The 25,848-nt window shown below is 41.1% G+C and overlaps 1 protein-coding gene across 1 annotated transcript; it reads right to left on the minus strand.

The window, feature by feature from the left end:
* Positions 1–363: 363 nt before the first annotated feature.
* On the minus strand, positions 364–15,551 carry GPR37 (G protein-coupled receptor 37). Its single transcript, XM_014068171.2, has 2 exons — positions 13,724–15,551; positions 364–1,933 (listed from the first exon to the last, which is right to left on the minus strand). The coding sequence occupies exons 1-2, from the start codon at positions 14,729–14,731 to the stop codon at positions 1,115–1,117; spliced, it is 1,827 nt and encodes a 608-aa protein (XP_013923646.2). The 5' UTR covers positions 14,732–15,551; the 3' UTR covers positions 364–1,114.
* Positions 15,552–25,848: the final 10,297 nt, after the last annotated feature.

The raw sequence follows: 25,848 nt of genomic DNA on the forward strand, positions 1-25,848 counted from the left end.
AATGGGTTAAAAATAAACAATCTTCAGCCTGTATATTGTGTACTGCAGAATTAAGGGATTTGTTATGATTTTTTAAAAGGTGTATAATATTGGGAACCTGTTGTTCAGATATATTCCAATTTCCAATTCAATGTGTTAACATACAATTGGAGCTCATACTTAGAAGCCACCCATACAATTATATATACTACTCTATTCCATAAATGGTTATTGTTGCTCATACTGGCAGAAGGAAGAGGCTTCACACCTTTATGCATATACATGGATAGGATGTATGTTTTTGAATGGAACAGCATATTATGAAGACCATCTTAGTTATTTTATTACAAGTCAACATAAAAATGATTGCTTTCCCTATGGAAATTTTCTTGTATTACTTGGTAAAATTGTTTAATTGCTGGTTAACAGTACAGGGAATACAATAAAAATGCTATTGTTTCTGTGTCAATCTCATAATTATTTACATCAAACAAATTTAAAACTATTCTCAAACACTCTAAATCACGTAGTTTCATCAAAACATTTGGAGGTGGGTGTACGGATACAGTGATCTTGGTTAAGCAATTTAAAACCCCATTAGTAAAATATATAGGCATATACTTTACATGCCTCAAAATAAATGGACTTACTACTATTTGTTTCCATATTTTAAAAAGTTCATAGACAAACAGTGGAATCCTTTGCATATTTATGCAGAAGTCTAAATTTAAGAAGACTTACTATCAAGTATCTTTATTTAGGATTGCAACTTTAGAAATGTTTGTTATAAACATTATGAATGAAATTCCAGTAATAATTATCCAAGCCAAAATCTGTATTAGTTTAAATAATAGAAGAGAGCGGTCAAAACTAGTTCAACCTTCCCTTAATAAAGGAATGCTAGCACCATCAAGATAATGATTCTAAAGATCTCTGGTAAGTCTGTTCTTTTTAGTAGCTAAAGTTATTTCTCAAAGAAAAGTTGTTATATACAAACCGGCATACTTTAAATTTTACACAATGTACTTTTCCTTTTGCAACATAGGAAAATAAAAAATAGGATCCAACTGAAATTAACCTAAAACTCAAACCAATTTTATTGTAAGTTGGAAAAGAATTCTGAACAAAGGGAAAATCAACAGTGAGTTCCCACAGAGGCAAATGTGGACATTTCACGACGTATCGTACTAAAAGGGGACAGCTCAAGCTCTGTGGTATATTCATTGTCATTATCGTCACTTGTTACAGTAGAAGACTTCTGAATGCACTCATCGCAACAGCAACAGCAACACTCCAAAACAGCTCGGCTGAATGGTTTACAAAGACAAAAGAGGAGAACTGGAGTCACGCAAGATTTAAAGAACAAGAGAAACTGACTAATCAGATGGAGAAGATCCATAGTCTGCTGAGATACCCCTGTGGACATGTAGGTAGTGACAATGTTGCAAATGTTTTCTGGAATGGTGCAAAAACCGTACAAAATGGTCAACGCCACCACTGTACAGTTCATTTGGCTTTCCAGCTGAATCTGCCGCTTGTTCCCACGGGTGCAAGCTTTTTCCACCTTTCGGATTTTCCTGGCAGTCACCAATGAGCAAGTGATGGTAAAAAGTGTCGGTAAGCAAAAGTAACAGCCGAAGTACCACCAGAGCCTTGCACCATCGTATGTAAGGGCTAGCACATATATTGTGTCAGGTAAGTGGGGAGAGACCTTGACCACACATCGCTCCACAGGTGGGTTCCCACTGATTTCAGAGTTTTCTTTAGTCAATTGGCGCAGAACCACTTCAGGAAGCGCCAGCAGTAATGCTCCAATCCATATGACAGCCAGCTTGGCTGTTGTAGATGTGCAGTTTTCAATCATTTCATAATACATTTGCACGTTGGTGGCAGCACGGAATCGGTCTATGCAGAGAGCACATAATGTGAAGGTTGTTACTCCAAGAGATGCTACCTGGATAAGGAGGAAAAATAAATAAATCAGAATGTAGATATGAGGATGGTGGGATATACACAATTTGATACCAAACACAAAATTCCAGACGCCTAGAAAATTACCAGCCTAACCTATTAACTTGTTATAGGATAATGTATCTTTATTAGTGGAATATTTCCTTTTATTGAAATTTTTCTTAATATAAAATTCAAATGAAAATAAAGGCAATTGGGAAAATAAGTAAAGGGAAAGAGGAAAAGTCTGGGGCAGAAGGAAGAGAAAAAAAAAACACTGACTTCCAACTTTTCCTGGTGCTTTAAGTCAGTGGTCTCCAACCTTGGCCACTTTAAGACTTGTGGACTTCAACTCCCAGAGTTCCTCAGCCAGCTTTGCTGGCTGAGGAACTCTGGGAGTTGAAGTCCACAAGTCTTAAAGTGGCCAAGGTTGGTGACCACTGCTTTAAGTTACATTAAGGTGCTTTTTCAAAAGGCAACTGGATTTTCTTTGTTTTGCTTGAAGATGTTTCCCTTCTCGCTTGAGAAGCATCTTCAGTTCTGTCTGAATGATAGAAGCGAAATGTCTTCAAGCAAAACAAAGGAAGTCCAGTTGCCTTTTGAAAAAGCACCGTTGGGGCAACCATGTCCCGAATGACTGAGAATCTCCATAGGCAGTAAGTTACATAGTAAATGTATAAACTCAACTTTTCACTTTTACATAATACTGAGTATTAGATATTTCTATAACAGCAACCTATTTTAATAATCACAACCCAAAGTTAAAAGTTTAATTCTTTTTTCTCTTTTGAGCAGAAAGTCCAGAAGTGGTTTCCGAATAGAAAGAAAGCTTGATACATTCTTTTCCTCAATCAACACAGTTAACTTTCCCATCACAGCCAGTCCCAGCACTTTTTCAATCCATGGAGCACTTCCTTTAAATGACATCAGGGGTGGGTTTCTCGCCCCGTTCCAACCGGTTCGGTTGGAACGGGGCCGGCGGCGTCCTCATGCACGTGCGCGTGCACGCATGCGTACTAGCGTCTGTGTGATGCTCCAGCTGCTCCTGGAGGATCGCACAGGCGCTGTATGCGTCCTGCGCGTGTGTGGAAGCGCAGAAGTCATCAAAACCGGGTAAGGAGCGCGGGCGGGCCCTTCGCCGTTCCCGGAAGTTACTTACTTCCGGGTTCGCCGACCAACCGGTTCGCAGGGACCGCCGCGAACCAGTTGAAACCCACCCCTGAATGACATCCATATTTTCCCTTCCTCTCAAACCAAAATAATTAAAATACACATAGTAATCACTTCAATATATTAGGAATTAAACAGAGGTGTGGAAAAACATTCAGACAGAATAAAAGCTTAATAGTATTCTATTATAATTTGTTTTAAATCTGACACTATAATCATTAGGGTATATAACTAAATAAATAACACTGAATAGGGAGCCAGGCACCTGTCAGTTTGTACAGGATGCATCTTGGTCCAGTAAAAAGGTATTACCTGAATTGAAATTAAAGCTGATTCTATCCTGCCAGCAGCAGAAAATCAGTGTAATTGCATTTTTTTTCCAGTTCATGCTCTGCTGCTCTGCTCCTTTGGCATATTATCCTGTCTTGGTTAAAAAAAATGACCCAAAACAAGCATCTACTATCAGATGAAAGCAAATTCCAACCAAGAGCTATTTAAAGAACACAGCGCTACCTTTTCCCCAGTTAGATCATTAGTCCATTCCTTGGAATGTCACCTGTTCCCCAAATGGACTACCTTTGTGTTTGTCTGAACACAACAAGGGGAGGGGGAGGAATCGAGGATTTCAAGATGAGTCGAATCATATCACATATATGCAGGTAAGGATCGGCTTGGGGAAAAAGGGGGGTTGTGTATGTGTGCATGTTTGCTGTTATCCACCTCTTTCCTACCAAGAACAGCTGGGAAATTGGTGTCAGCTTCATGGTCAGAGGGTTGTAAAGGATGCAAAATGAGACTGTGGGGACTCAGGCGGCCACTATGAGTCAGTAGTAATTAGCAGATCTCCTGTATTTATATGAGAGAGAGGTGGCCTTCCAGATAGTCTGGCCCTGAGCTGCATAGGTCTTGAAAGGGCAGCCACAGCTCATTAAATTATTCCCAGGGGGCAACTTGCATTTAGAGCGGGTCTTTCATTTCCCCCGTTTGCAGTATTCCTTGGGCCAGTCAGCAGCCTAGACGCTGGCACAGGCAATCCCCGATAAAGCTCCTTCCATTTATCATAATAGGTTGAAATTCAAGCATGGCTAACAGCCTGAATGGTTCAAGAATTACCGTAGTTGGCATATTATCTGTAGCTGTATGAATATATTCTTTGCTACAGCCATTCAAAAATCAAATTTCACAGGGAACAAAAGAACTGGATTTTACCAGCTTGATAATTGCACTTAACCTGAAAGGTTCAGAATTAGGATAAGAATTAGAATAATAGAGTTGGGATACTGGAGCTCAAGCAGGTGTTATACCATTTCAAACAAATGGTTACCCAATCTTTTTTTAAAAAAACCTCCAGTGTTGGAGCACAACTTCTGGAGGCAAGCAATTCCATTCATTAATTGTTCTTACTGTCAGGAAATTTCTCCTCATTTCTAGGTTTTAGGTTGGCTCTCTCTTCCATAAACTTCCATCCATTGCTTCTTGTCCTGCCTTCAGGTGCTTTGTAGAATAGGTTGACTACCTCTTTTTGGTGGCAGCCTGCTAGATATTGGAAGACTGCGATCATGTCACCCTAGTCAGATTATTCTCATTAATTTCATGAAAATGGGAAACAATGTAGGCAGTGGTTGGATTCAAATTTTTTACTACTGGTTCTGTGGGCATGGCTTGGTGGGCGTGATATGGCTTGGTTTGGTTTTATTGGACTTATATCCCGCCCTTCTCCCAAAGGACTCAGGGCAGCGTACAACATAAAAACACATATGACAAAAGTTAAAACAGATTAAATAGGAAATCCAATAACCTTCAACTGACAATTTAAATCAAATTTAGATTAAATTAAAATTAACAATTAATAATTTAGTTTATTCTATTCAGGCCAGGCCGGCTTGCTGAAAAAGCCAACTTTTTAGGGCGCGCCAGAAGGACCGGAGGTTGGGGATTATGTGAAGCTCTGGGGGCAGCTCATTCCAAAGGGAAGGCACTCCCACAGAGAAGGCTCTCCCCCTGGGGGTCGCCAGCCGACACTGCCTGGCCGATGGCACCCTGAGGAGGCCAACTCTGTGGGATCGTACTGGACCGTGGGAGACTACTAGTGGCAGTAGGCAGTCTCGCAAGTACCCTGGGCATAAGCCATGGAGTGCTTTAAAGATCATAATTAACACCTTAAATCGCACCCAGAAAACAACCGGCAACCAGTTTAGGCCGCCTAAAAGGGGTGTAACATGGGAGCATCTAGGTACCCCCATGACAACCCGTGCAGCAGCATTCTGGACCAGCTGGAGCCTCCGGGTGCTCTTCGAGGGCAGCCCCATGTAGACAGCATTACAATAGTCCAGGCGAGAAAGGATGAGGACTGTGCACAGGGCATCCTGATACAGAAAGGGATGCAACTGGCGTACCTGGTAGAAGGCCCCCCTGGTCATGGCCATAAGATGTTCTTCTAAACTAAGCCACGAATCCAGGAGGACTCCCAGATTGTGGGCCCTCCCTGAGGGGGAAGAGGAAGGATACTGTGAAATCTCGATTCCCTCCTCACTCCAGGGGAATGTTACTGCAAAATCCCCATTCCCTCCTGATCAGCTGGGACTCGGAAGGCAGAGAATAGATGGGGGCATGGCCAGTCAGAGGTGGTATTTACCGGTTCTCCGAACTACTCAAAATTTCCACTACCGGTTCTCCAGAACTGATCAGAACCTGCTAAATACCACCTGTGAATGTAGGGCACATAAATAATCTCATAGGTCAATGACACAAGTCTCCAACAGTTTGGTAGAACCGCTTCTAGGAACATCCAAACAGGAAGGAGGCTGAAACAATGTCTCTACCATGGCCCAGAGGAATAGCACGGCTACTGGCATGGCTACCAATGCTCCTGAAGATTTGTAATAGAACTAGCAGTGTCATTTTCCTTGAATATAGTTTCTTGCTTAATTATTCATCAAAGTGAACAAAGTATTCTCAGTATCATATTCTGGACGGCATTCCACTTGAAGTAGGTGGGATGTTTTATTCAGATATATCTTGCACTTTAAGAGTATTACCTTCACTAAGAATGAAAGATTGGAAGACTGGTTTATAATTATAAGAGTTCCAGGTTTAGGGATAGTGTTTTCAGTAAAAGCAATATAACTGCCTTCTTTAAATACATCCCTCGTCCAAGGAAACAAGAACTCTCTCATGTAATTATAGATATAGCCTCAACCTAGCCAAAATTAAGCAGCAAAAAAAGATTAGAACAGATGTCATCTCATTTCTAAACATACCTTCCTATGTCCCACTGAAATATAGCATCCACACACCAGGAGTGAACTAAATTTTAAATTGAGGATTACGTTGGAATATGAATTTCATATGCACACCTGGACCTGCAAAACTGTTTCAAATGTACTGCTATTACTCTTTGAAACGTAAGTTATTGAAATACAACAGTCTTTTGAATTTGGCACCCTCCGTACTTTCTATCAAAGGCATTTGATTTCCCCTTTTCAGACTTACAAATTTAATTAAAAGGCATCACTTTTGTGAAATACAACTACAGTTAATTAATGTTTATAGATTTCAGTTAAATTTGAAAAGGTGCTACCAGACACCTTCTGATTTTTGGCTGCCACGGTCTAACACATCTCTGTCCTCCAATCCAAATTCTTTCTAAGAATTTGAAAACTTACAATTGGAAGACATGGAGAGAATCAGATTGGGGATAAATCAAAGTTGTCAGTACTGTTGCCTTTTCATATTTAACAATAATGTCTGACATCATTTATTGTGTAAACTTAGAAGGGAGTTTAATTCCAAGGAAGAACATCTAGAACTAATTTCTACAGCAGCAAGATAACAAATGTAGCTTTTGTTACCCTCAAAACACTGCTGAGTTCTGTTTTCTTCTGTCAAAGACAAGTCCTTTCTGTTTTGAAATTTCACATATGTTGGGTAAATTCAAATGTTTGTGGACCATTTTAGCCAATGCTAATATTACCTCTCTTTTCATTTGCATGTATAAATGATCCCAAACCATTTCTAATACCAGGATGGACATTTGACCAAATTCTGGTTGGCAAAGCCTTTATATGTTTGTTGAGAAGCATACCTGGACCCTGATTCCTTTAAAGAAAAAAAAAGGAATTTAAAATGATCAAGTTTTATTGGTAGGGAAATTGTCAAAGTTATAATTTCATGTCTCACTGAATGTGCAGATTTGCCCTGGAAGTTCAACCTGTTTTCAGGTCTGCTTTGATATTTCAAAGAAATACTCCAAGTATTTTGTAGATTTATGACACTGGGCAAGAAACTTCTTTTCATCACTGCGAGAAAAGAAGATGAATATAACAAGGAAAATTCACTGCTTAAATTTATACATTGTTTTTTCCCACAGCATGTACGGTATATACTGCCCAAATCATCAACTTTTGGAAGCTCAGAATAACATATGCAAGATCATCATGTCTCACCTCTTGTTACTGATTTGTTGCATGATTTACTTAAAATCAGTTGTAAAAATAAATGAAATGCAAATCACTGCCTTATGAATATTAACCAATGTTAAATTGGATTAGTGAAGTTCTATGCTAAATGCATGTCTGTAGTGTAATAAGCTGATTAACCTGTATGCTCATAAATTGATCCTGATTATTAAATGATATATCTCTAACATTACTGTATATTTATTGTCATTAATATATCATATACCATAGATGTGAGCCAACAACTGAATTAGCATGGCATTAAATAACTAACTTGTCACTTTAGTTTAACACATATATGCTGCTGTCTTTTATAAGAACTAAGCAGCTTTGTAAGAACTAAGCCATCACACTATTATTGTGACTTTAGCCTTCCATTCTTCCGAGATCGGTAAAATGAGGACCCAGATTGTTAAGGCAATATATTGACTCTGCTTAGAGAGTGCTGTAAACCACCATGAAGTGGTATATAAGTCTAAGAGCTATTACTATTGTGATGTCATCACATTGCTTGTTTAAAATTGTAATCCATGATATATATTCCCCGGGGTTAATTCCAGAAATGCATGGAGTAAAGCACTTGTGTCTTAACTCTTCTAAATATTCCCTCTTTTTAAGTATCAATTCATGGGAGCAGCAGTTCCATTAAAATCAAGTACATTAATAGAAAGAAAACATATTTCAAAATAAATGAAGCAAGAAAATACAAGTTTTTCTAATTTCTTACTAATTTACAATAAGTGCTTTCTGAATTATGACAAATATAAGCAATATTTCAATTTGGATAGACTTTATACAATATGGCTTTAAATTGTTGATTAAAAACCAATTCATAAAAACAGTATAAAAAAGAGGTTCCAAATTAAAAATGAAGATGCAGCAAATGAATATAATTGTTCTAACAGCAAATTAAAATTCCACAATGCATCTGGAAGTTAAATTGCCGTTACATAATTCTTTCATGTTTTATAATAGCCGCATGAAAATTAACAGAAAATTGGGTTTTAAGTCTTTAAAGAGATTCAACAAAATGTTTTCCATCCTCAATAGAAAAAAACTTAACAAATGTTAATGCAAATATTAACCCAGATCAAAAGATTCATGCTGACCATGAACACAAATCAAGTGCTTTGATATATATTTATAAATTCATGGCATGCAATTAAGATGAAATCCACATTTTCCTTTTTATAAAAGGATAAACTGAGCCAGCACCTTTAAAGTTCTATGTTAAGATTTACAAAGAACATGGTTGCAACATCAGCTGCAATGTTATTTTAGTTCCTTCTTCTGGTTCAGGAAATTTATACATTTGAATTACAATTTCATTGAGCAATCTCTTGAGCATAAGATACAGTACTAAATTAGTGGTGAAGGACTCCTCACTTTTGAAAGTTCATTGGACTAGTCTCTCACTTAGTGAAACCTACCTCACACAGATGTTGTGGGTAATAAAATGAAAGGAGATTCCCTGGTAGGTTACCTTTATCTCATGGAAGAATGACAGGGTGAAAACTGAACTAAAACAAAACAGGAAACATGTAATATAAGTGATGCATGAATTCTATGTTCAGGTAGATAAGAAAACCTGAGAACTTTCTATATCTGCATTTTTTTTTTTGCCTAAAGACCACTGATGATGCTCATGGAAAGCATTCATGTTTTCTTCTGAACTTAAATACAATGTCTAGAAGAAAATTGTATTATTGAAGAAAGCTGTATTATCCTACTCTGTAAATTATTGAAGTCAGACTGCAATATTATATCTGGAAATAAGGTATAAAGTATCCCATTGTGCTTAATTTTTAAGTTGATTTTAAACTTCTTGGAACAAAGTACGTATTGAAAAATAACACATGCACTACTAGCATTAAGGGAAGGGAATTATTATTTGATGGGATGACTTCACGGTTTGTAACATCTAATGCAGAGGTATCAAACGCTTGTCATGGTGGCATCATGGTGACGTATCGGGGCTCTCCCCTCCTTCGCTAAACCGGGAGTGGGCGTGGCCAGCACATGACACATCCAGTTCACCGGGAGTTTGACAGTTCTGATCTAATGCTATCTCCTCGGCCCTGAATCATAATACTAATGCTTTTAATTGTAGAATTTTATAGTTTTTATTGTATACCTTCCCAAGTTAAATTGTGTGAGGTGGGTGGCCATATAAATATGAAAAATAAATAAAATAAACAGGTCACTTTAAAGATATCTTTACATTAGACTCGCTATCTAGTCTTTTGTATGACAATGCTTACTTAATGAACATTTTTAAAAAGACCTTATATTTAGGTTACAAGGTGATTCTTTAAATAGACTGCTTTGCAATATCAAATTTCACAGATTTCTCTGGATCATAAGAACATAATAGGTAATATCTGAAGATGGCAAAAATTGCCTTTTTTTCCCTCCACTGTGAAAAAAAAATCACTTCCTAGTTCGGAAGATTAATAACATTACCATATTCCCTCTCAGTTTCAAGTAACCTGAAAATGGAAGCAATCAATGGCAAATTATTGTCAACTCCACTAACACTGTTCACAAACACAAGGACAGGGGTGTCAAACTCAAGGCTCAGGGGGGCAGATCCGCGGGGTGCTTAGATCTGGCCCATGGGGTCACCCTGGAAAAAGTGAAGGACTGGCCCACAGTGCCAGCGGCCTTCCCAAGCTCCTTTTTCACTGGCAGAAGGTTGCAGGAAGCTGCCAAAGCCGTAAATGGAGCTGGGGCTCAATGTGTGGCCTCAATGAAATTGAGTTTGACACCTCTGTACTAGGACTTAAACTGAGGAACACTTTTTTTCTTAGAAACTATGAGGCCCTCCAGAGATTATTCAGGTACAACTCTCAGCAGCTTTCATTATTGCTGATGCAAATTAAGGCCTCTACAGTAATACTTGCATTTCATCAATCTTTAGAAGATCATTATTATCCTGCTTTGCAAGGGATTAGATGAACATATGAGAGATACATCAACTAACGCTTATTTACCTTCAAATGTTCAGAGATGACATGCCTCTCAGCAGCAGATGCTTGGGATTAAAAATAGGGGAGCATCTTTTTCACATGGTGTCCTAGGACTCTACAAACATTATAATGCTGAAATGTTCTGAGCTCAAAATGGCCATTGTCCATCTTCTGAACATGAAACCCAACATACGTTAGGAAAGATTTGTTCCAAGTATGAAACAAAACATGGTTGTTTTGAGAGGCACGAGTTCAAGCATGAACACACAAATCATTTTTTTCTTTGAATTGTTCAATTGCTTGGAATTTTCCAAGTTTGGAACAAAATACATCTTCTATATATAATGCATATCTCTACTCCATTTTTTCATTTCTTATTAAAGCCACTATTGAACATGATGCCACAATTGAACAGCATGATCCAGCAATACTTGTTTTAATATATTTTCAATATGCACGTGCACTTTAAAATATCCTTGACCCAATATAAAAGAATTCTAAGCTTACATATTAATTTAAGCTAACACAGCAAGCTCAGTAGTGAGGAATTCTGGGAGACGTAGTTCAGTGAAAATGAGAAGTTCCCCATCCCAGTTTTAGACCCATTATTGCTGTCAAGGTAGAAACCCTCCAATATAAAGTGACAGATGGTTACACTGACATCTTAAATTTATTAAATAGCTCTAGGACTGTCATGAAAAGGTCATGTTTATTCCATGCTCCTGTATTTTATGAGAAGTTCTACAGTTAGGGGTCATATCTTACAGGCAAGCTTTTAAAGTTACAAATCAGAGTGATTTATTTGGGCAATGTATTTTCAAAGCATTGCACTTTCTGCTCTAAGAGGACCCAAATAAATAAATAAATCCACACCTTGTTTTCCATTCCTTGGCATGAATGCAATTTAAATATAATTCAGGAAATATTTTTGCCTGACTAATGGGTTACTAGAAATGGACTTTCTAAGGGACTATGAGCATCCTATTTCTCTTCATTTACCCATCTGCTGCTAATTAAATGAATGATACCAAGCATACTGTCACATGCATAGAATCATTTCACACTATCAACCAGATTTAATGGTTTCTTTTTTCCAAGAAATGAATAAAATAGACAACCGAACAGTGGAAAGGATTCTGTCCAACCTGGGTAGCAAAATATCTATTTCCTTGCCAAAAGCCAAGGATTTAATCAGAACCTGGGATATTTAAAAAAGTAAAACAAATCAAAACAAAAAAAAGAGCAAGGGACCGAAAACTAAGTTCATATTTTTAATACTTTTAGTTTACTTGAATTTTTGTAATTTTTATTCATTTCATGACTGCTATCATATGTTGATGTAAGCTGCCCAGAGTTGCTTGAACTGTGAGATGGGTGACATGAATTTAATAAATAAAAATTAATTAAAAATAATATTGTGAATATTGCAACCATCATGTTTGTGGCTTTCATACCGTAAGACTGTCTCTTTTACTCTATCAACTTTCACCTATAGAAAAAATGAGATATTTTCTTGTGTAGTAAATCTGAGAAGACACGTAACAAGGATTAATATTTTCCTGGTCCTTTTTTGTGACATTTATATTATACAAAACTAAGCACCCTATATTACATTTTTGCATATGTTTGGATGCAAACACTTGGATTGGATCCAACAAATATTTGTTTAACTCCATCTATTGGCCTACAATACATGGATGTAAGCCAATATACAGTTTCTACATCCGACTAAGTTGAAAATTGGAAGCAAATATTACAGTTTTTAATGCAACTTGTTTCATAAAATAGAGATAAAAGTCTTATATTAGTTATGTCTAACCATTTCTCATTTGTAAGTCAAAATCAGTGGGAAATGTAGAAACATCATTTTTAACTTTAAATGCATCTCTTCAGTCTGGGAAATGTAATCTATTGCACCATTTTGATTGAATACATAAAGATTGAGCAACCTTCCAGATGTTTGACATTCCAGCCACAATCAGCTGCAACCAGCATAGCCAAAGGCAAGGGAGAGTAACAGATTGCATGCCCTTGGAATAAATTACTGGAGTTTGTAGAACAAGAATGGACAATGCCTATACCTGAGATCCTTGGAACAGAGTTGAATATCTAAACATAATTCAACTTATGTACGCAGTGCCTTCTTCAAGCAGAACTATTTAGCAGATTGAGAAAGAATGTACATATTCTTAACTCATACCACAATAATATAAATAACTCATGTCTTGAATTTAACACAATTATTTCTATTATCAAAGACAAAATGCAAAAAGTGAAAGCAAACACACCAGATGAAGGAAGGAGGGCACCCTCAATTTCTAAATATCTGGTAGAGCAGGGGTGTCCAACTTGTGTGATGTTTTGTGACTTTCCCCTCTTCGCTAAACCGGGGTGGGCGTGGCCAGAATGTGACTCATCCTGAGATTTGTTTTATATATATGCCGCCCTTTTCCGGGAGGGACTCAGGGCGGCGAACAACTCAAAGGGGGAAAGGGAACATAGAACACAATACAAATAGTTAAAATAGCCAAGAATCACACAGCCACACAGGTCGAGAGGGGAGGGGAACTCGTCAACCCCAGGCCTGCCGGCACAGCCAGGTTTTGACGGCTTTTCAGAAGGCCTGGAGAGAGGTGAGGGTCCGAATCTCTGCGGGGAGTTCGTTCCAAAGGGCCGGAGCTGCCACAGAGAAGGCCCTCCCCCGGGTAGTAGCCAGATGGCATTGGCTAGTAGACGGAACCCGGAGGAGGCCGACCCTGTGTGATCTAATGGGTCTTTGGGAGGTAATTGGCAGCAGGCGGTCTCTCAAGTACCCAGGTCCAATACCATGAAGGGCTTTATAAGTTACGACTAGCACTTTGAAGCGTATCAGGAGACCGATCGGTAGCCAGTGCAGCTCGCGGAGGATAGGTGTAACGTGGGTGTACCGAGGTGCACCCACAATCACTCGCGCGGCTGCATTCTGGACAAGTTGAAGTCTCCGAATACTCTTCAAGGGCTGCCCCATGTAGAGTGCATTGCCCATGGGCTACAAGTTTGAAACCCCTGAGGTAGAACCAATAATAAATATCTGTAAATATGAAAGACCAAAGCAATGGGATTCTGATTCCAATTCATTAAGAAAGCATTGGGCCCACGATCCCAATTTTGTGAGCCTCTATAAAAAACTGCAGGGAGGTGACATTTATTGTTACTTACCTCAATGTAAGGTACAATTTTGCAGGAGAAATCCTCCAAAAGCCACTTTTTGGTGAGTTCTTGGAAGATGACCAGAGGCAGGCAGAAAAAAATGATAAGGAAATCCCAAAAGGCTAAGTTGGCCAGCAAAGAGTTGGAGATGCTCCTCATATAGTAGTTATGGCAGACAATGCACATCACTGCCATGTTCCCCATTATCCCAATGCCAAAGATTATAACTGACAAACACATGACTGCGTAGGCACCATAGGACTCCTGAGTCAGTGGGTAAAAGGGGTTCTTCACATGAGGTGGCTGGAAGGTCCCATTTCTGAGGGCAGCGGGTTCCCTTCCTGCCACGTGACTGGCTGAGCCATTCAAGGGTAATGCCTGAGGCACAACATCCCCCACAACTCCATGAAAGGGAGTCGTCTGACTATCCACTGAGATATTGAAGACACTGATGCGGTGCCTGTTCTTGAAAGTTTTGCTTTTTCTTGCTTCTCTTGTATCCTGGGACTCACCAGCCCCCCGCTTGCTTCTTGGAAATTTCCTGTGCCCAATTCTTGCTGAGCTCTTCTCCCATTCTTCAGCCTTCGGAGCATTTTTAGTCCTCAAGGCTACTGAAGAATCTTGCCTCAAATGACTTCTGTCTTTTCTTTCCAAGTGATTCCCAGCCTGATGCACACCTTCTCCAGGCTTGACAGTCTGAGAGTCCCTCCAATCTTTGCTGGCATCGCTATAATCCTTCAAGGGAGTCCAGCCCTCCTGACCTCCAGCCTTAGCCTGGAGTCTGACTGGAGGCTCTTTGGGTAAGGAAACATCAGGAATGCCACCTAAGTGCCCCACAACCCAAGCTGCTTCTTGCTTGTGGGCCACTTGTCGAAGTAACGGAGGAGCTGTCTGGCACCACAATTCACACTCCCGACCTTTTCGGACAACACCCTCTCCGTTTAATGTGGCTTGGGCAAAGATCAACAGCATGCCCATATGCCAAAGCCAGCCAAAGGTTGCTTTGAGAAGAGGCATGGTTAGCAAGAAGGACCTGGTGGTACCTTCCAACCACACCCTTAGTAACAGAGTTTTTTGCCCAAGCTGGAAGGGCTGCCCCTTAAACGCATTTCACCCACCGATTTCCAAGCAGAAGAAAGGCGAGGAGTCCCTTTTGCCGATAAATAACCCTGATGATTTCCTCGAGAGGTATCAAGTTCGAGTCATGCCCTCAGCACATGACCCCGCCGTTTCCAGAAGGTGCAATTAAAGATGAGGAGGAACTAACCGCCTTGGGGCGAGGGCGGAGAAGCGCCCCCTCGCCCTCGCCCAGTCGTCCGGAGGCGCAACGGAGCTCTCTTCGGCACTTTCCCGGAGGCAGATGAAGCCCTCGTCCTCGTGCAGAACCGAACCAGGGGGGGGGGGTGGAGAGGGATGGGTCCCCCTTTCCCTAGGGGGAAAAGAAGAGGCGACCCTTCGCTTTTGGAGGGAGCAGTTCGTCCGCCGCCAAAGGGGAGCCCGCAAAGTTGCTTTCCAGGGCCACTTGCGAGCAGGTTGGGAGCAGCGCCGCTCGAGAGCCAACAACGTGTTGCTCCTGCCGCCCGACCTGCGCCCGCCAGCCGGGCACGAAAAGGGCAGCTTCTGAATCTGCGGACGGGAGGCAGCCTCGCGCGAGGCGGGGGGACGGGGACGGACACGGGGCGGCGACTGTTGTTCTGCCGCGGCCGGTGGAAATCCCGGTCGACTCCTTTCCCTTTTTCTCTCTCTCTCGCTTGCTTTGCCTCGGGCTCCAGAGGCGGGCGAACGGCTTCCCCTGGCGGCTGCCGCTCCTCCGCTTAAGCTTCACGCCGCACATCCACTCGCGCTTGGCAGCGGCTTGGGAGTAAAAGGTGGGGAAGGGAGGGGAGAAGAGGCTGGAGGTTCTCCGAGTGCGCACGCGCCGCGCTTCCCCTGGCTTCGGGCAGTCCAGCGCTTCTTTCTCTCCTGAGTGGGAAGCGGGAGGTGTGTGTTTGAGGGGCGGCAGCTGCTGGAACCTCGTTGCTTCTCGCCTCTCTTGGCTTCGAAGACAAAAAGCAGGAGCTTCCTCGCCCTTGTTGATATTTTGCAGAGGCGTCCCACGCACCCACCCACTCGGGTAATAGAAGAGCCGAGCCCACGTAAATTCGATCCCCGCCCCGGGACGTAATTGTTCGATCCGAAACGCAGCGAGGCGAAATCCCCGGGAACCTGATGCGCGCGCGCTCCCTCGCAGCCTGGAGGGTGAGAAGCTCTTAGGTTAATTAAGGCAAGGCTCGAAAGGGGGGCAGCTCGACGTAGAGGGAATTCCCGGTCCTTGTGTACGCCCGCACCTGTCGTACTCTCCCGCTGGACGTTACTTGCTAGAATGAGTTCATGGAGCGGGTGTGTGAGAGAAGTACATTAGAACCAATGTTCCCTCTAATTTTTTTTCAGTGTGAGCGGAAAAGTATAGTGTTTGAGCGGCACATTTTCATGCCTGAGCACCTGAATTTTTTTCACATATGTCACCTAAGACAACAACAAAATCAGTATTATTTGAAACTCAAAGTTATGTTTATTCAAGGTACCCGCTTAATTAAAAGTGTTATATAATATCAGTATCACTTAACAACGCTCCTGCTTAGCAACCAAAATGTTGGCTCAGACAGTCTGGCATTTGAAGCACTCAAGTCTTAAAGCTGTTGTTACAAGACCCTTGCACCCCTACCCCTTTAGGGGAAAAAACCCCAGGGGTCTTCAAATGTGACAGCTTTAAGACTTGTGGACTTCAACTCCCAGAATTCCTCCCTGAGGGGAATTATATATTTGGACTGTTTCATAGTTACATTAGAGAACTACATTGTTAGAACTTAGCACAAAAGATACCTTTTATCTGAAAATCCAAATAGAGTAAACCTGCTATTATCCCAGAGCACTAATTTCATTTGTCCCAATCTGTTTTACGAGTCTGTATTAAAATAGATAGAAATATTTTCACTAAATTTTGTAGATCTATATTTCAGGAACCTATCAGAAGTTAGGGCAAGATAAGAGTGGAAGAATGAATTTTGTTGCAGGTCATGGGGATTTTTTCAGCATCTTAAAAGTGGAGCGCATGTGCATTGAACTAGCAATACCCATTTAATAACAAAAGGAGATGGCTGAATTAAATTTGGTAAAGTTGCAAGCGAGCTGTAAAAAGCTTGTGGTTTTTAAAATCATATAATCAGAAGGGATACTGGAGGTCTTCTAGTCCAGCCCCTTGTTCAAGGCAGGAGTCTTTATATCATCTGAGACAAATGGCCATCCAGTCTTTTGAAAACCTGCAGCAAATGAATTAAGATTCCATTGATTTTAATTGTTCTTACTGTCAGATTTCTCCTTATTTCCATCTTGAGTCTCCTGACAAGTTTCCATTGCTTCTTGTCCTGTCGTCAGGTGCTATTGCTGCCACCTCCTCCTCCTCCTGCAACAGCACCAACACATTTGCTGCCCAGCGCTGTGGCTGAGGTGAAGCCGCCGAAGCTCCCGCTGGCGCCCCCGCAGTGTTGGGCGGAAATCCAGCAGTGCTGTTGGAGGAGGAGGAGGCGAACCAGCCTGCCACCGCCGGCCACCGCCAGCCCCGACGCTCTTCCCGCCCCCTTCCCAGCCCCACAGTCCAGCAGTTGCAGCAGAAGCAGCCCTGGGTCTCCGCTGCCGCTCCCCGCATTTTCTGGACGGGGATCCCTTGGAGAGGGGATTCCTTCCTGCGAGACCCTGTCCAGAAAATGCGGGGAGCGGCAGCGGAAACCCGGAGCAGTTTCTGCTGCGACCGCTGGACTGTGGGGCTGAGAAGGGGGCGGGAAGAGCAGCGGGGCTGGCGGTGGGCGGTGGTGGCAGGCTGGTTCGCCTCCTCCTCCTCCAACAGGCAACAGCACTGCCGGATTCAGTTGCAGCCGCCTGCAAAGGACTTCCACACGTTTCCTTAAGAAATCTCTGCGCGGCAGATAAAAACTGCTGCGCGGGATTTTCTTGCAACGTGTGCAGCCGCGCACGCGCGCACCTTAGAGGGAACAGTGATTAGAACTGCAGAAAAAACAATTGCTACCAACCTGTCTTCCAATGAGGACCTGCATACTGCACGAGTCAAAAAAGAGGGCTGTGAAAGTATTTACATCCTGGACACAAATTGTTTCAACTGCTACCCTCAAAACGACTCTAAAGAGCCCTGCACACCAGAACAACTAGACACAAAGACAGTTGCTCCCCCCCCCCCCATCTTTCGGATAAACCAGTGTTTCTCAACCTTGGCAACTTGAAGATGTCCGGACTTCAACTCCCAGCGAATGCTGGCTGGGGAATTCTGGGAGTTGAAGTCCGGACATCTTCAAGTTGCCAAGGTTGAGAAACACTGGGATAAACAATTCCCTCAACACTGTCAAACTGTTTACTAGGTCTGCATTACTATTACTATTAATCTTCTCATTCTTCCTATCACCCATCTCCTCCCACTTATGACTGTAACTTTGTTGCTTGTATCCTTACGCTTTATATGGATTGTTTCCATGATTTGATTGCTTATTTGTACCCTATGACTATCATTAAGTGTTGCACCTTATGATTTGTGACGAATGTATCTTGTCTTTTGTGTACACTGAGAGCTTGTGCACCAAAGACAAATTCCTTGTGTGTCCAATCACACTTGGCCAATAAAGAATTCTATGTAAGGAGAGCTGAGTTCACATAAGTGAACATTTACAAGTCTTGCTGCTACATGCTCAGTTAGTGTTCATTTCGCCTAGGGGTTGAAAGGCTGCACCCACTCCTGACCGAAATCGTGATAGCTTATAGTACAACACACTTACAGACAAAACTTTGTAGCTGCGTTTGGTCAATGAATATGCTGAGCTTGGTCTTTGTTTCTTCACGTAATGGATGAATGAGCATTCTAGTGGTCCAACCTTTTGTCTTGTGCATTCAACTCTCCCCGCTCCCTATTTGAAAACTTACAGGGAGGAAAAACATTACTGATAAGAGGGGAGTCTGTTTGATTGCTCCCCAATCAGTTTTCTAATAGTTAGATCCTGGTCTGCTCTTATTTTCAACTTAGAACAAGTTCAGTTAGCAGTTCCCACAGGCAAGACTGGCGGGAGATGTTAAAAATAGGCAAGAAGGTAGTTCTGTCACTACCCTTTTTGGCTCTTTCATATAACAAGCTTTTAAGTTTTTGCAGACTATGCATACTTTTTTTTGCAAACTAAAGGAAGCCAGCTCCTTTTATTGTTCTTTACACTTACAGTGTTTAGTATAAGCCTAGTAGATGTCCTCTGAACCCTGCCAAGTCCTTGTCCAGCCTAGAACTGGACATAGTATATAATCTACCTAGTGGGATATTTAATGGAATCATAGTGGAATAATGACCTTCAGTAATTTGATCATTATTTTGGTTAGTGCAACCCAATATTGCATTGGCCTTTTGAGTTGTTGCTGCCTCAGTTTTCTCTTAATCTAGTGGTTCATTAGTACTCCTACAGTCTTCTTACAAGCCCTGCCACCTGACATAACTTCCTGATCCTCTACTTGTACATCTGACTTCTCCTATCCAAAAGCAGGATATTCCATTGGACATAAGTGAACATCAGCCTATTAGAATAGAACAGAACAGAATAGAATGGAATAACAGAGTTGGAAGGGGCCATGGAGGTCTTCTATTCCAACCCCCTGCTTAGGCAGGAAAACCTACACTACTTCAGACAAATGGTTATCCAACATCTTCTTAAAAACTTCTAGTGTTGGAGCATTCACAACTTCTGGAGGTAAGTTGTTCTACTGATTAATTGTTCTGTCAGAAAATTTCTTAGTTCTAAGTTGCTTCTCTCCTTGATTAGTTTCCACCCATTATTGCTTCTCCTATCCTCTGGTGCTTTGGAGAATAGCTTTACTCCCTCTTCTTTATGACAACCCCTGAGATATTGGAACACAGCTATCATGTCTTCCCTAGTCCTTCTTTTCATTAAACTAGACATACCCAGTTTCTGAAACCGTTCTTCATATGTTTTAGCCTCCAATCCCCTAATCATCTTTGTTGCTCTTCTCTTCACTCTTTCTAGAATCTCCACATCTTTTTTACATCATGGTGACCAAAACTGAATGTAGTATTCCACGTGTGGCCTTACCAAGGCATTATATAGTGGTATTAACACTTCATGTGATCTTGATTCCATCCCTCTGTTTATGCAGCCTAGAACTGTGTTGGCTTTTTTGGCAGCTGCTGCCATTAAATTCGATGTGTTCGGGCACAATTTTGAATTGGGATTGTGTTCTGCAAAAGATTAGCCAATCCTTATAATTTGTATTACCTACAAATTTTGAAAAAAAGGATTGTTCCATTCAATCTTGGAAGTTATTTATAAAGAGGTTGAGTAATCCTGGGTCCACCTCACCTGATGCTTCTTTGCAGGGAGATGATGAATCATTTATGAGTATAGGAATCCCATGTGGATTTTACTCTGCTAGTCATAGCCAAGTGTAGTGGGCAGTGCTCATCTCCATTTCAAGGCCATTGTTTCTGTGGTCATGTGGCCAGCATGACATCGTGGAGCGCTGTTACCTTCCCACTGCACTGGTACCTATTTATCTACTTGTATTTGCATGCTTTCAAACTGCCAGGTGGGCAGGAGCTCACCCCTTCCCATAGTGCTCAAGCAGAGGTAGTATTCAGCTGGTTTGGACTGGTTCAAGCGAACCGGTAGTTGAGATTGCGGGTGGGTCTGCCCACCCACCCCGGCTCTATGCAGTCCTATTTAGCCACATTTTTGAGGCCAGGTGCATGCATGGAAGGTATGGGTGCAAAGCACATGCACAAAAGGCTGGGCACATGTGCAGAAGGTGCACATGCACATACAGTGAGCATGCACGCACATGGCGAATCATTGGTAAAAATAAGTGAAATCCACCACTGAGCTCCGGACTCGAATCTGGGCTTCCAGTTGACAAGCCCAGCACCTTAACTGCTGAGCCACCATGATTTATGAGTATATGTGGGATGAATTTGTTCAAGTTGCAAATCCAACATTGATTCTTCTGAACCACAATATTATGAGAGCTCTTGACTCATGCTTCAATGAGATCAATATGCACAGTTTCTGGGAAACTTAAATTTATTTTGTTCCTAAATTCCTTTAAGGTTACGAGTAGCTCCTTTACTATACTTTTATCAGTTCTGAACTGTCTTTCTAACATGGCATGGCAGGTTCTGCTTTTGAGTTTAGCATATTGTGCAAACTCTAGCCTGTTTGGTTAGTTTATGATTCAACGTAGTGTGGGAATTTAAAAGTTGGTTAATCATAACTTTCTCATCTCCTTTTTCTTCCAGTTTCATTCTTAAGTTGCTCTGGGGTGTTTCCTGTCACTCTTTTAATATAATAAACAAGGATATCTCATAAGGCATGAAGCCAATAAAGGAATAATAACTTTTGGAACTATTATTTTACCTACTGTTTGCCTTCTTTGCAGCATCATTTCCTCTTTTTTTCTTTTTAGGATGATTAGGGGAATAACTTTATACAATGTTCCATTAGTTCTTTATAATCTTTTTTTCTTAGATTTATTCTAATGCTTTCCAGTTATACAAAGAAACCTGTACCTATCCATTTTTATTCCAAAATAAATGCTATTGAGCAGGGGTAAAATCATCTTACCTTAAAGTTTCGCAAATGTGAATGTGCATGTGCGCACGCTTGCTCCGCATGCATGAGCCACCTCCACACATGCACAGGACCTTACGCGCATGCACAGAGCATGAAAAACCATGATGACATCCGGGCGTGTGGGCGGAGCCTACTACCAAGCACACCTGCAAAGGTAAGTAGAACGGCGGCAGGGGGAGAAATCTGCGGTGTTTCCAATGATCAGCTGTGTCACACGATTTAGATTAGCTAGAAAACAGGAAATCCAATGATTCTAGCTAGTATAAATCACACATCACAACTGATCATCGTAAATATAGTAAAAACATTTTTTTACTACTGGTAGGGAGAACCGGTAGCATTTTTTACTACCAGTTCAGGTGAACGGGTAGCATTTCACCCCTGCTATTGAGTTAAACAGACTTGCTTCTAAATAGGTACAAAAGTTTTTCAGAACTGAACATTGCTTCTTAGGGAAGCCACAGGGGCTTTATTAAATATATTGAAATCCCCATCTCAAGGTCTTTCAAAACCCTCTTTCTCCAATTTGAAAATGCAACTCAGTGATTTAAATATGAATGTACTTAAATATAATCACAATTTTGCTTTTCTTTTGCCAGCAAGATATTGGGTAGCTCTTCCCAACCTGTTAGAAGGAAAGGATCAATGATGAAAACTGACTGCATCCTGCCATCATATTACATTGTGATGTGTAGTCCTTGGTTACCTCTTGCAAATAGTGGTTTGAATCTACTAAGGTGGAGCTGATGAAATAGGTATCATTCAGCATATCGATCCCCCCCCCTTCTTCTCTGAGTAGCTCACACTTCCTTAGCACAAACAAACTTGGTGTTTGCATAAGAAAGGCCAAACACATCCAATGTAGCCTCTGCTCAGCTGCTGCGAAAAGAGGTAATGAGCATAATGAGTTTACCCTTGTGAGACTACTCTTCCTTCAACCTCCCCGAGGGTTTCACAAGTATGTCTCCCAGTCCAGCATCTAACAAGCTTTATATTGTCAGTTTGCTGGTACAGCTGCACCTCCTGTGTGATGTTCAACCTCTTGGGCTGAGACATATCGTTGGCAGTGAAAGGAAATGTACCTCTGGGCCAACTGGTTGCTATGCATGGATGGTTTGCTGCTATGACAGAACTGGAGCTACTGATCAGCAGTCAGTGGTGATTCACAATTGCAGAGTACATCCCACAGAGAGATATACATCTACTTCCCATTCAATTACATTTCTACTAGAGTTATAACCACAGCTTGTTGAATTTAACCATACAACATGCTCAATCATGACTCATAGTTTAGCTACCAGAGGGGGGACGGATTCTAAACAATGGGTGCAGAATCTCAGTCCCCAGGTCTTCGGCTTCCGTCACATGATGTCACCATCTTGTACTTAATTAATTACATTTTAATTAAATTTAACTTTGTATCGAATTGAATTTCTTGGCCTTGTCTCTTTTTTTTCTTGGCTCTATCTGGTTTTTGCAGTGTGGCCTCTGGCATACTATGCAAAATCCAGTTGTGGGACTTAGTTTAAATTTAAAAAATGGTGTTGCTATAGCAATAAGGGAGAATCTTTGTAGCTTAGGCTTGAAATTGGTTGTCTTCTTGCAGATGTTTCATTACCCAAACTTGGCAATGCCATCAGTGCTAGTAAGAAGTGGGGAAAATCAGGACTTTCGGATCATACATTTCTATATCAGTCTATTATGATGATTCTGCAGAACTAATGTGACCTAAGAAATCAGCATTCAAGGATAGGAAGGGGAAGTAAGTTTCTTTTCCATACAGTAATGTTAATTTATTGCACAAATATTAAACCAAGATTCAGATTTCTCAAATACTAGTACTAGTTCCACATGCTATTAAATCAAACCACCTGAAATACCTGGAATCTAGTCCCAAGCATGGCCCAAACCTGGAATAATGAGATCACAACTGCTTACCTGCCTATAAATCACATTTCCAAACTGCAGTATTCTCATCTGATTCCCAGCACTTATAATAGAATAGCAATAAGCACCATCAGCAACTTAAAATGTCCATGGTAGAATATAAATATATCCTATTTAGGTTCCATTAGGGTGACCAAAGCTGCTCCAGTGCCATTCCTAGGCTTGTATCATGATTGAAGGAAACTCAGCTAATCTGCTTCCTCAAGGGCACCTTGCAGCTGCTTTCTTATTCGGCAGAAAGGAAAACTGGGACTAGTTCATATTCACAAAATGTCCTTAAGGGCAAACCGCCATGTATATTATTATTTACTTATCATTGGATTAGAAGAGGATAGAAGAGAAACATATATACTCAGTCCAATAATTATAAGTAAAATTGCTAAGTGGGTATGGCAATGGTCTCATAACTAATGTCCAATTCAGCTGTCCATGTTATCTGTGCCATTGCTTCATGCAGCTCATCTAGGAAACCAGAGAATGCATGTTGTACAATATGTTTGCAGACTACTTCAGCTGACTGCTAGCTGCAGTTCAGCAGTTCAAATCTCACCAGCTTAAGGTTGACTCAGCCTTCCATCCTTTCGAGGTGGGTAAAATGAGGACCCAGACTGTTGGGGAAAATATACTGACTCTATAAAGCACTGAGAGAGGCCTGTAAAAGCCCTATGAAATGGTATGTAAGTCTAAGTGCTATTGCTATGTTTAATAGTTTGCATATCAGCACCACAATTGCAACAAGAGCAATCTTTCCATCCCCACTAATACAGGGCAGAGGCACTTCTTCCAGTATCACACCTAATTCTGTTCAGTTTTGACCAGAGAAAATGAAGCAGATTAAAACCAGGTGTTAGGTAGAGGAATCACTAATGGTCAGGCCACAAGAAGGTACCTACTAGTAGCCTTCATAGATAATCTCTATGAAGGCTGCTTAGTAATAACGCAGAAATATAGCTAATCATAACTTCCTTGACTTCAAGAAGAAGCGAGGAGAGCAAGGATCAAGCCCATGGGTGGAATAGACCATGCTGGACATCTCTTGACATTAGTCCAAGGGCCAAAATTAATCCTTGGTAACGTGAGTCTCTATCCATACAGAGCCAAGTTTCTGACCACCACAAAATCGCGTAGGACAAAATCGCGCTCGACAAAAGCGCGCTGTGACGTCATCACAGCGCGACGAAAAAGATCGAAAAATTGTAAAAATAAAGCGAAAACCTTACCCTAAGCCCCCAAACCTAAACCTAAACCTAACCCTAAACCTAACTCTTAACCTAACCCTAAACCTAACCCAAAACCTAACCGTTAAAGTAACGAAAAACCTAACGCTAACCCTTATCCTAACCCTAACGCTAACGCTAACGCTCTAAAGCTAACCCTAACCCTTAACCTAACCCTAACCCTAACCCTAACCCTTACCTTTATGTGAATCGGCTTGCTTTAATTTAATTTTTATTAATTTTTATTTGAATTTTTCGATCTTTTTCGTCGCGCTGTGATGACGTCAAAGGCGCGATTTTGTCGATCGCGCTTTTGCCGTCCGCGCTTTTGACGGGTCACGGTTTCTGACAACCGGAATGGCAAACCTAATGTAAACTGTTGGTCTACAAACTGATCCACATTTTGATCACATCTAATTTGCTCTGATAAAGAGATAATATATGGGCATTGGTGTGTGTTCGGCCAGAGATAACTGTCTCCAATATAATTCCCAAGTTTTCCTAGAATCAGCCCCTGGTGCATGAAATAAGTCAACAAACTGAAAAAGTGAGAGCACTTTGACTGCATGGCTTTTTCTGATACTGATTTGGAGCACAAAACTGGAAATGCCTACAACAGTTAAGGTTCACTATACCAACATATGCAGGAGTCTCCTCAAATACTCAGAATATTGGTGATTTAGCACTAAACAGCAAACGGGGAGGAGGAGATGTTTATGAAAACCAGATCCCTCCACTTTTGAGTGACTATAAGTATATAGAGCTCTAGAAAAATATGGATATGTACTTTCCTTATTGTACTCATTTTTCCTATGTAGTTTTTAGCCGATTAGATGTCGCACCAATGAATAATAATTCCTACAGCTGCTGATAATTTTATACAAGTTTTAAATTTTAAACATTAGGGATTTCTTGTTTAATTCTTCTCCAGACAAATACAGTTGCTATTTGCCAGCTGACAAGTTTCATCCAGCAAATCTAATTTGGTCTTATGCAAAGACATGCCATGATAATCTTTATAGACCACTTTACATTTTGCAGGAACACCAATTGATGAAAGTTCTTTAGAAGGATAATTTTCCTTATTTGCTAAATCATACAGATTTAATATATTCATTTAAACTAATTTTATTGGTAAATTATACATCAGTCAAGAAAATGGGGTGCCCAACCTATGGGCCCTCTCAATGCCTTTGTTCAGTCAAAGAATGACTGGCTAGTATGGGTATGGCTAGTCTAGGGAAAAGAAGCACTAGGGGTGACATAATAGCATGTTCCAGTATTTGTGGGACTGCCACAAAAAAGA

Source organism: Thamnophis sirtalis, unplaced genomic scaffold, assembly GCF_051295495.1.
Source record: "Thamnophis sirtalis isolate CommonGarterSnake01/CBP01778 unplaced genomic scaffold, rThaSir2_p1.2 scaffold_9, whole genome shotgun sequence".
Taxonomy (NCBI): Eukaryota; Metazoa; Chordata; class Lepidosauria; order Squamata; family Natricidae; genus Thamnophis; species Thamnophis sirtalis.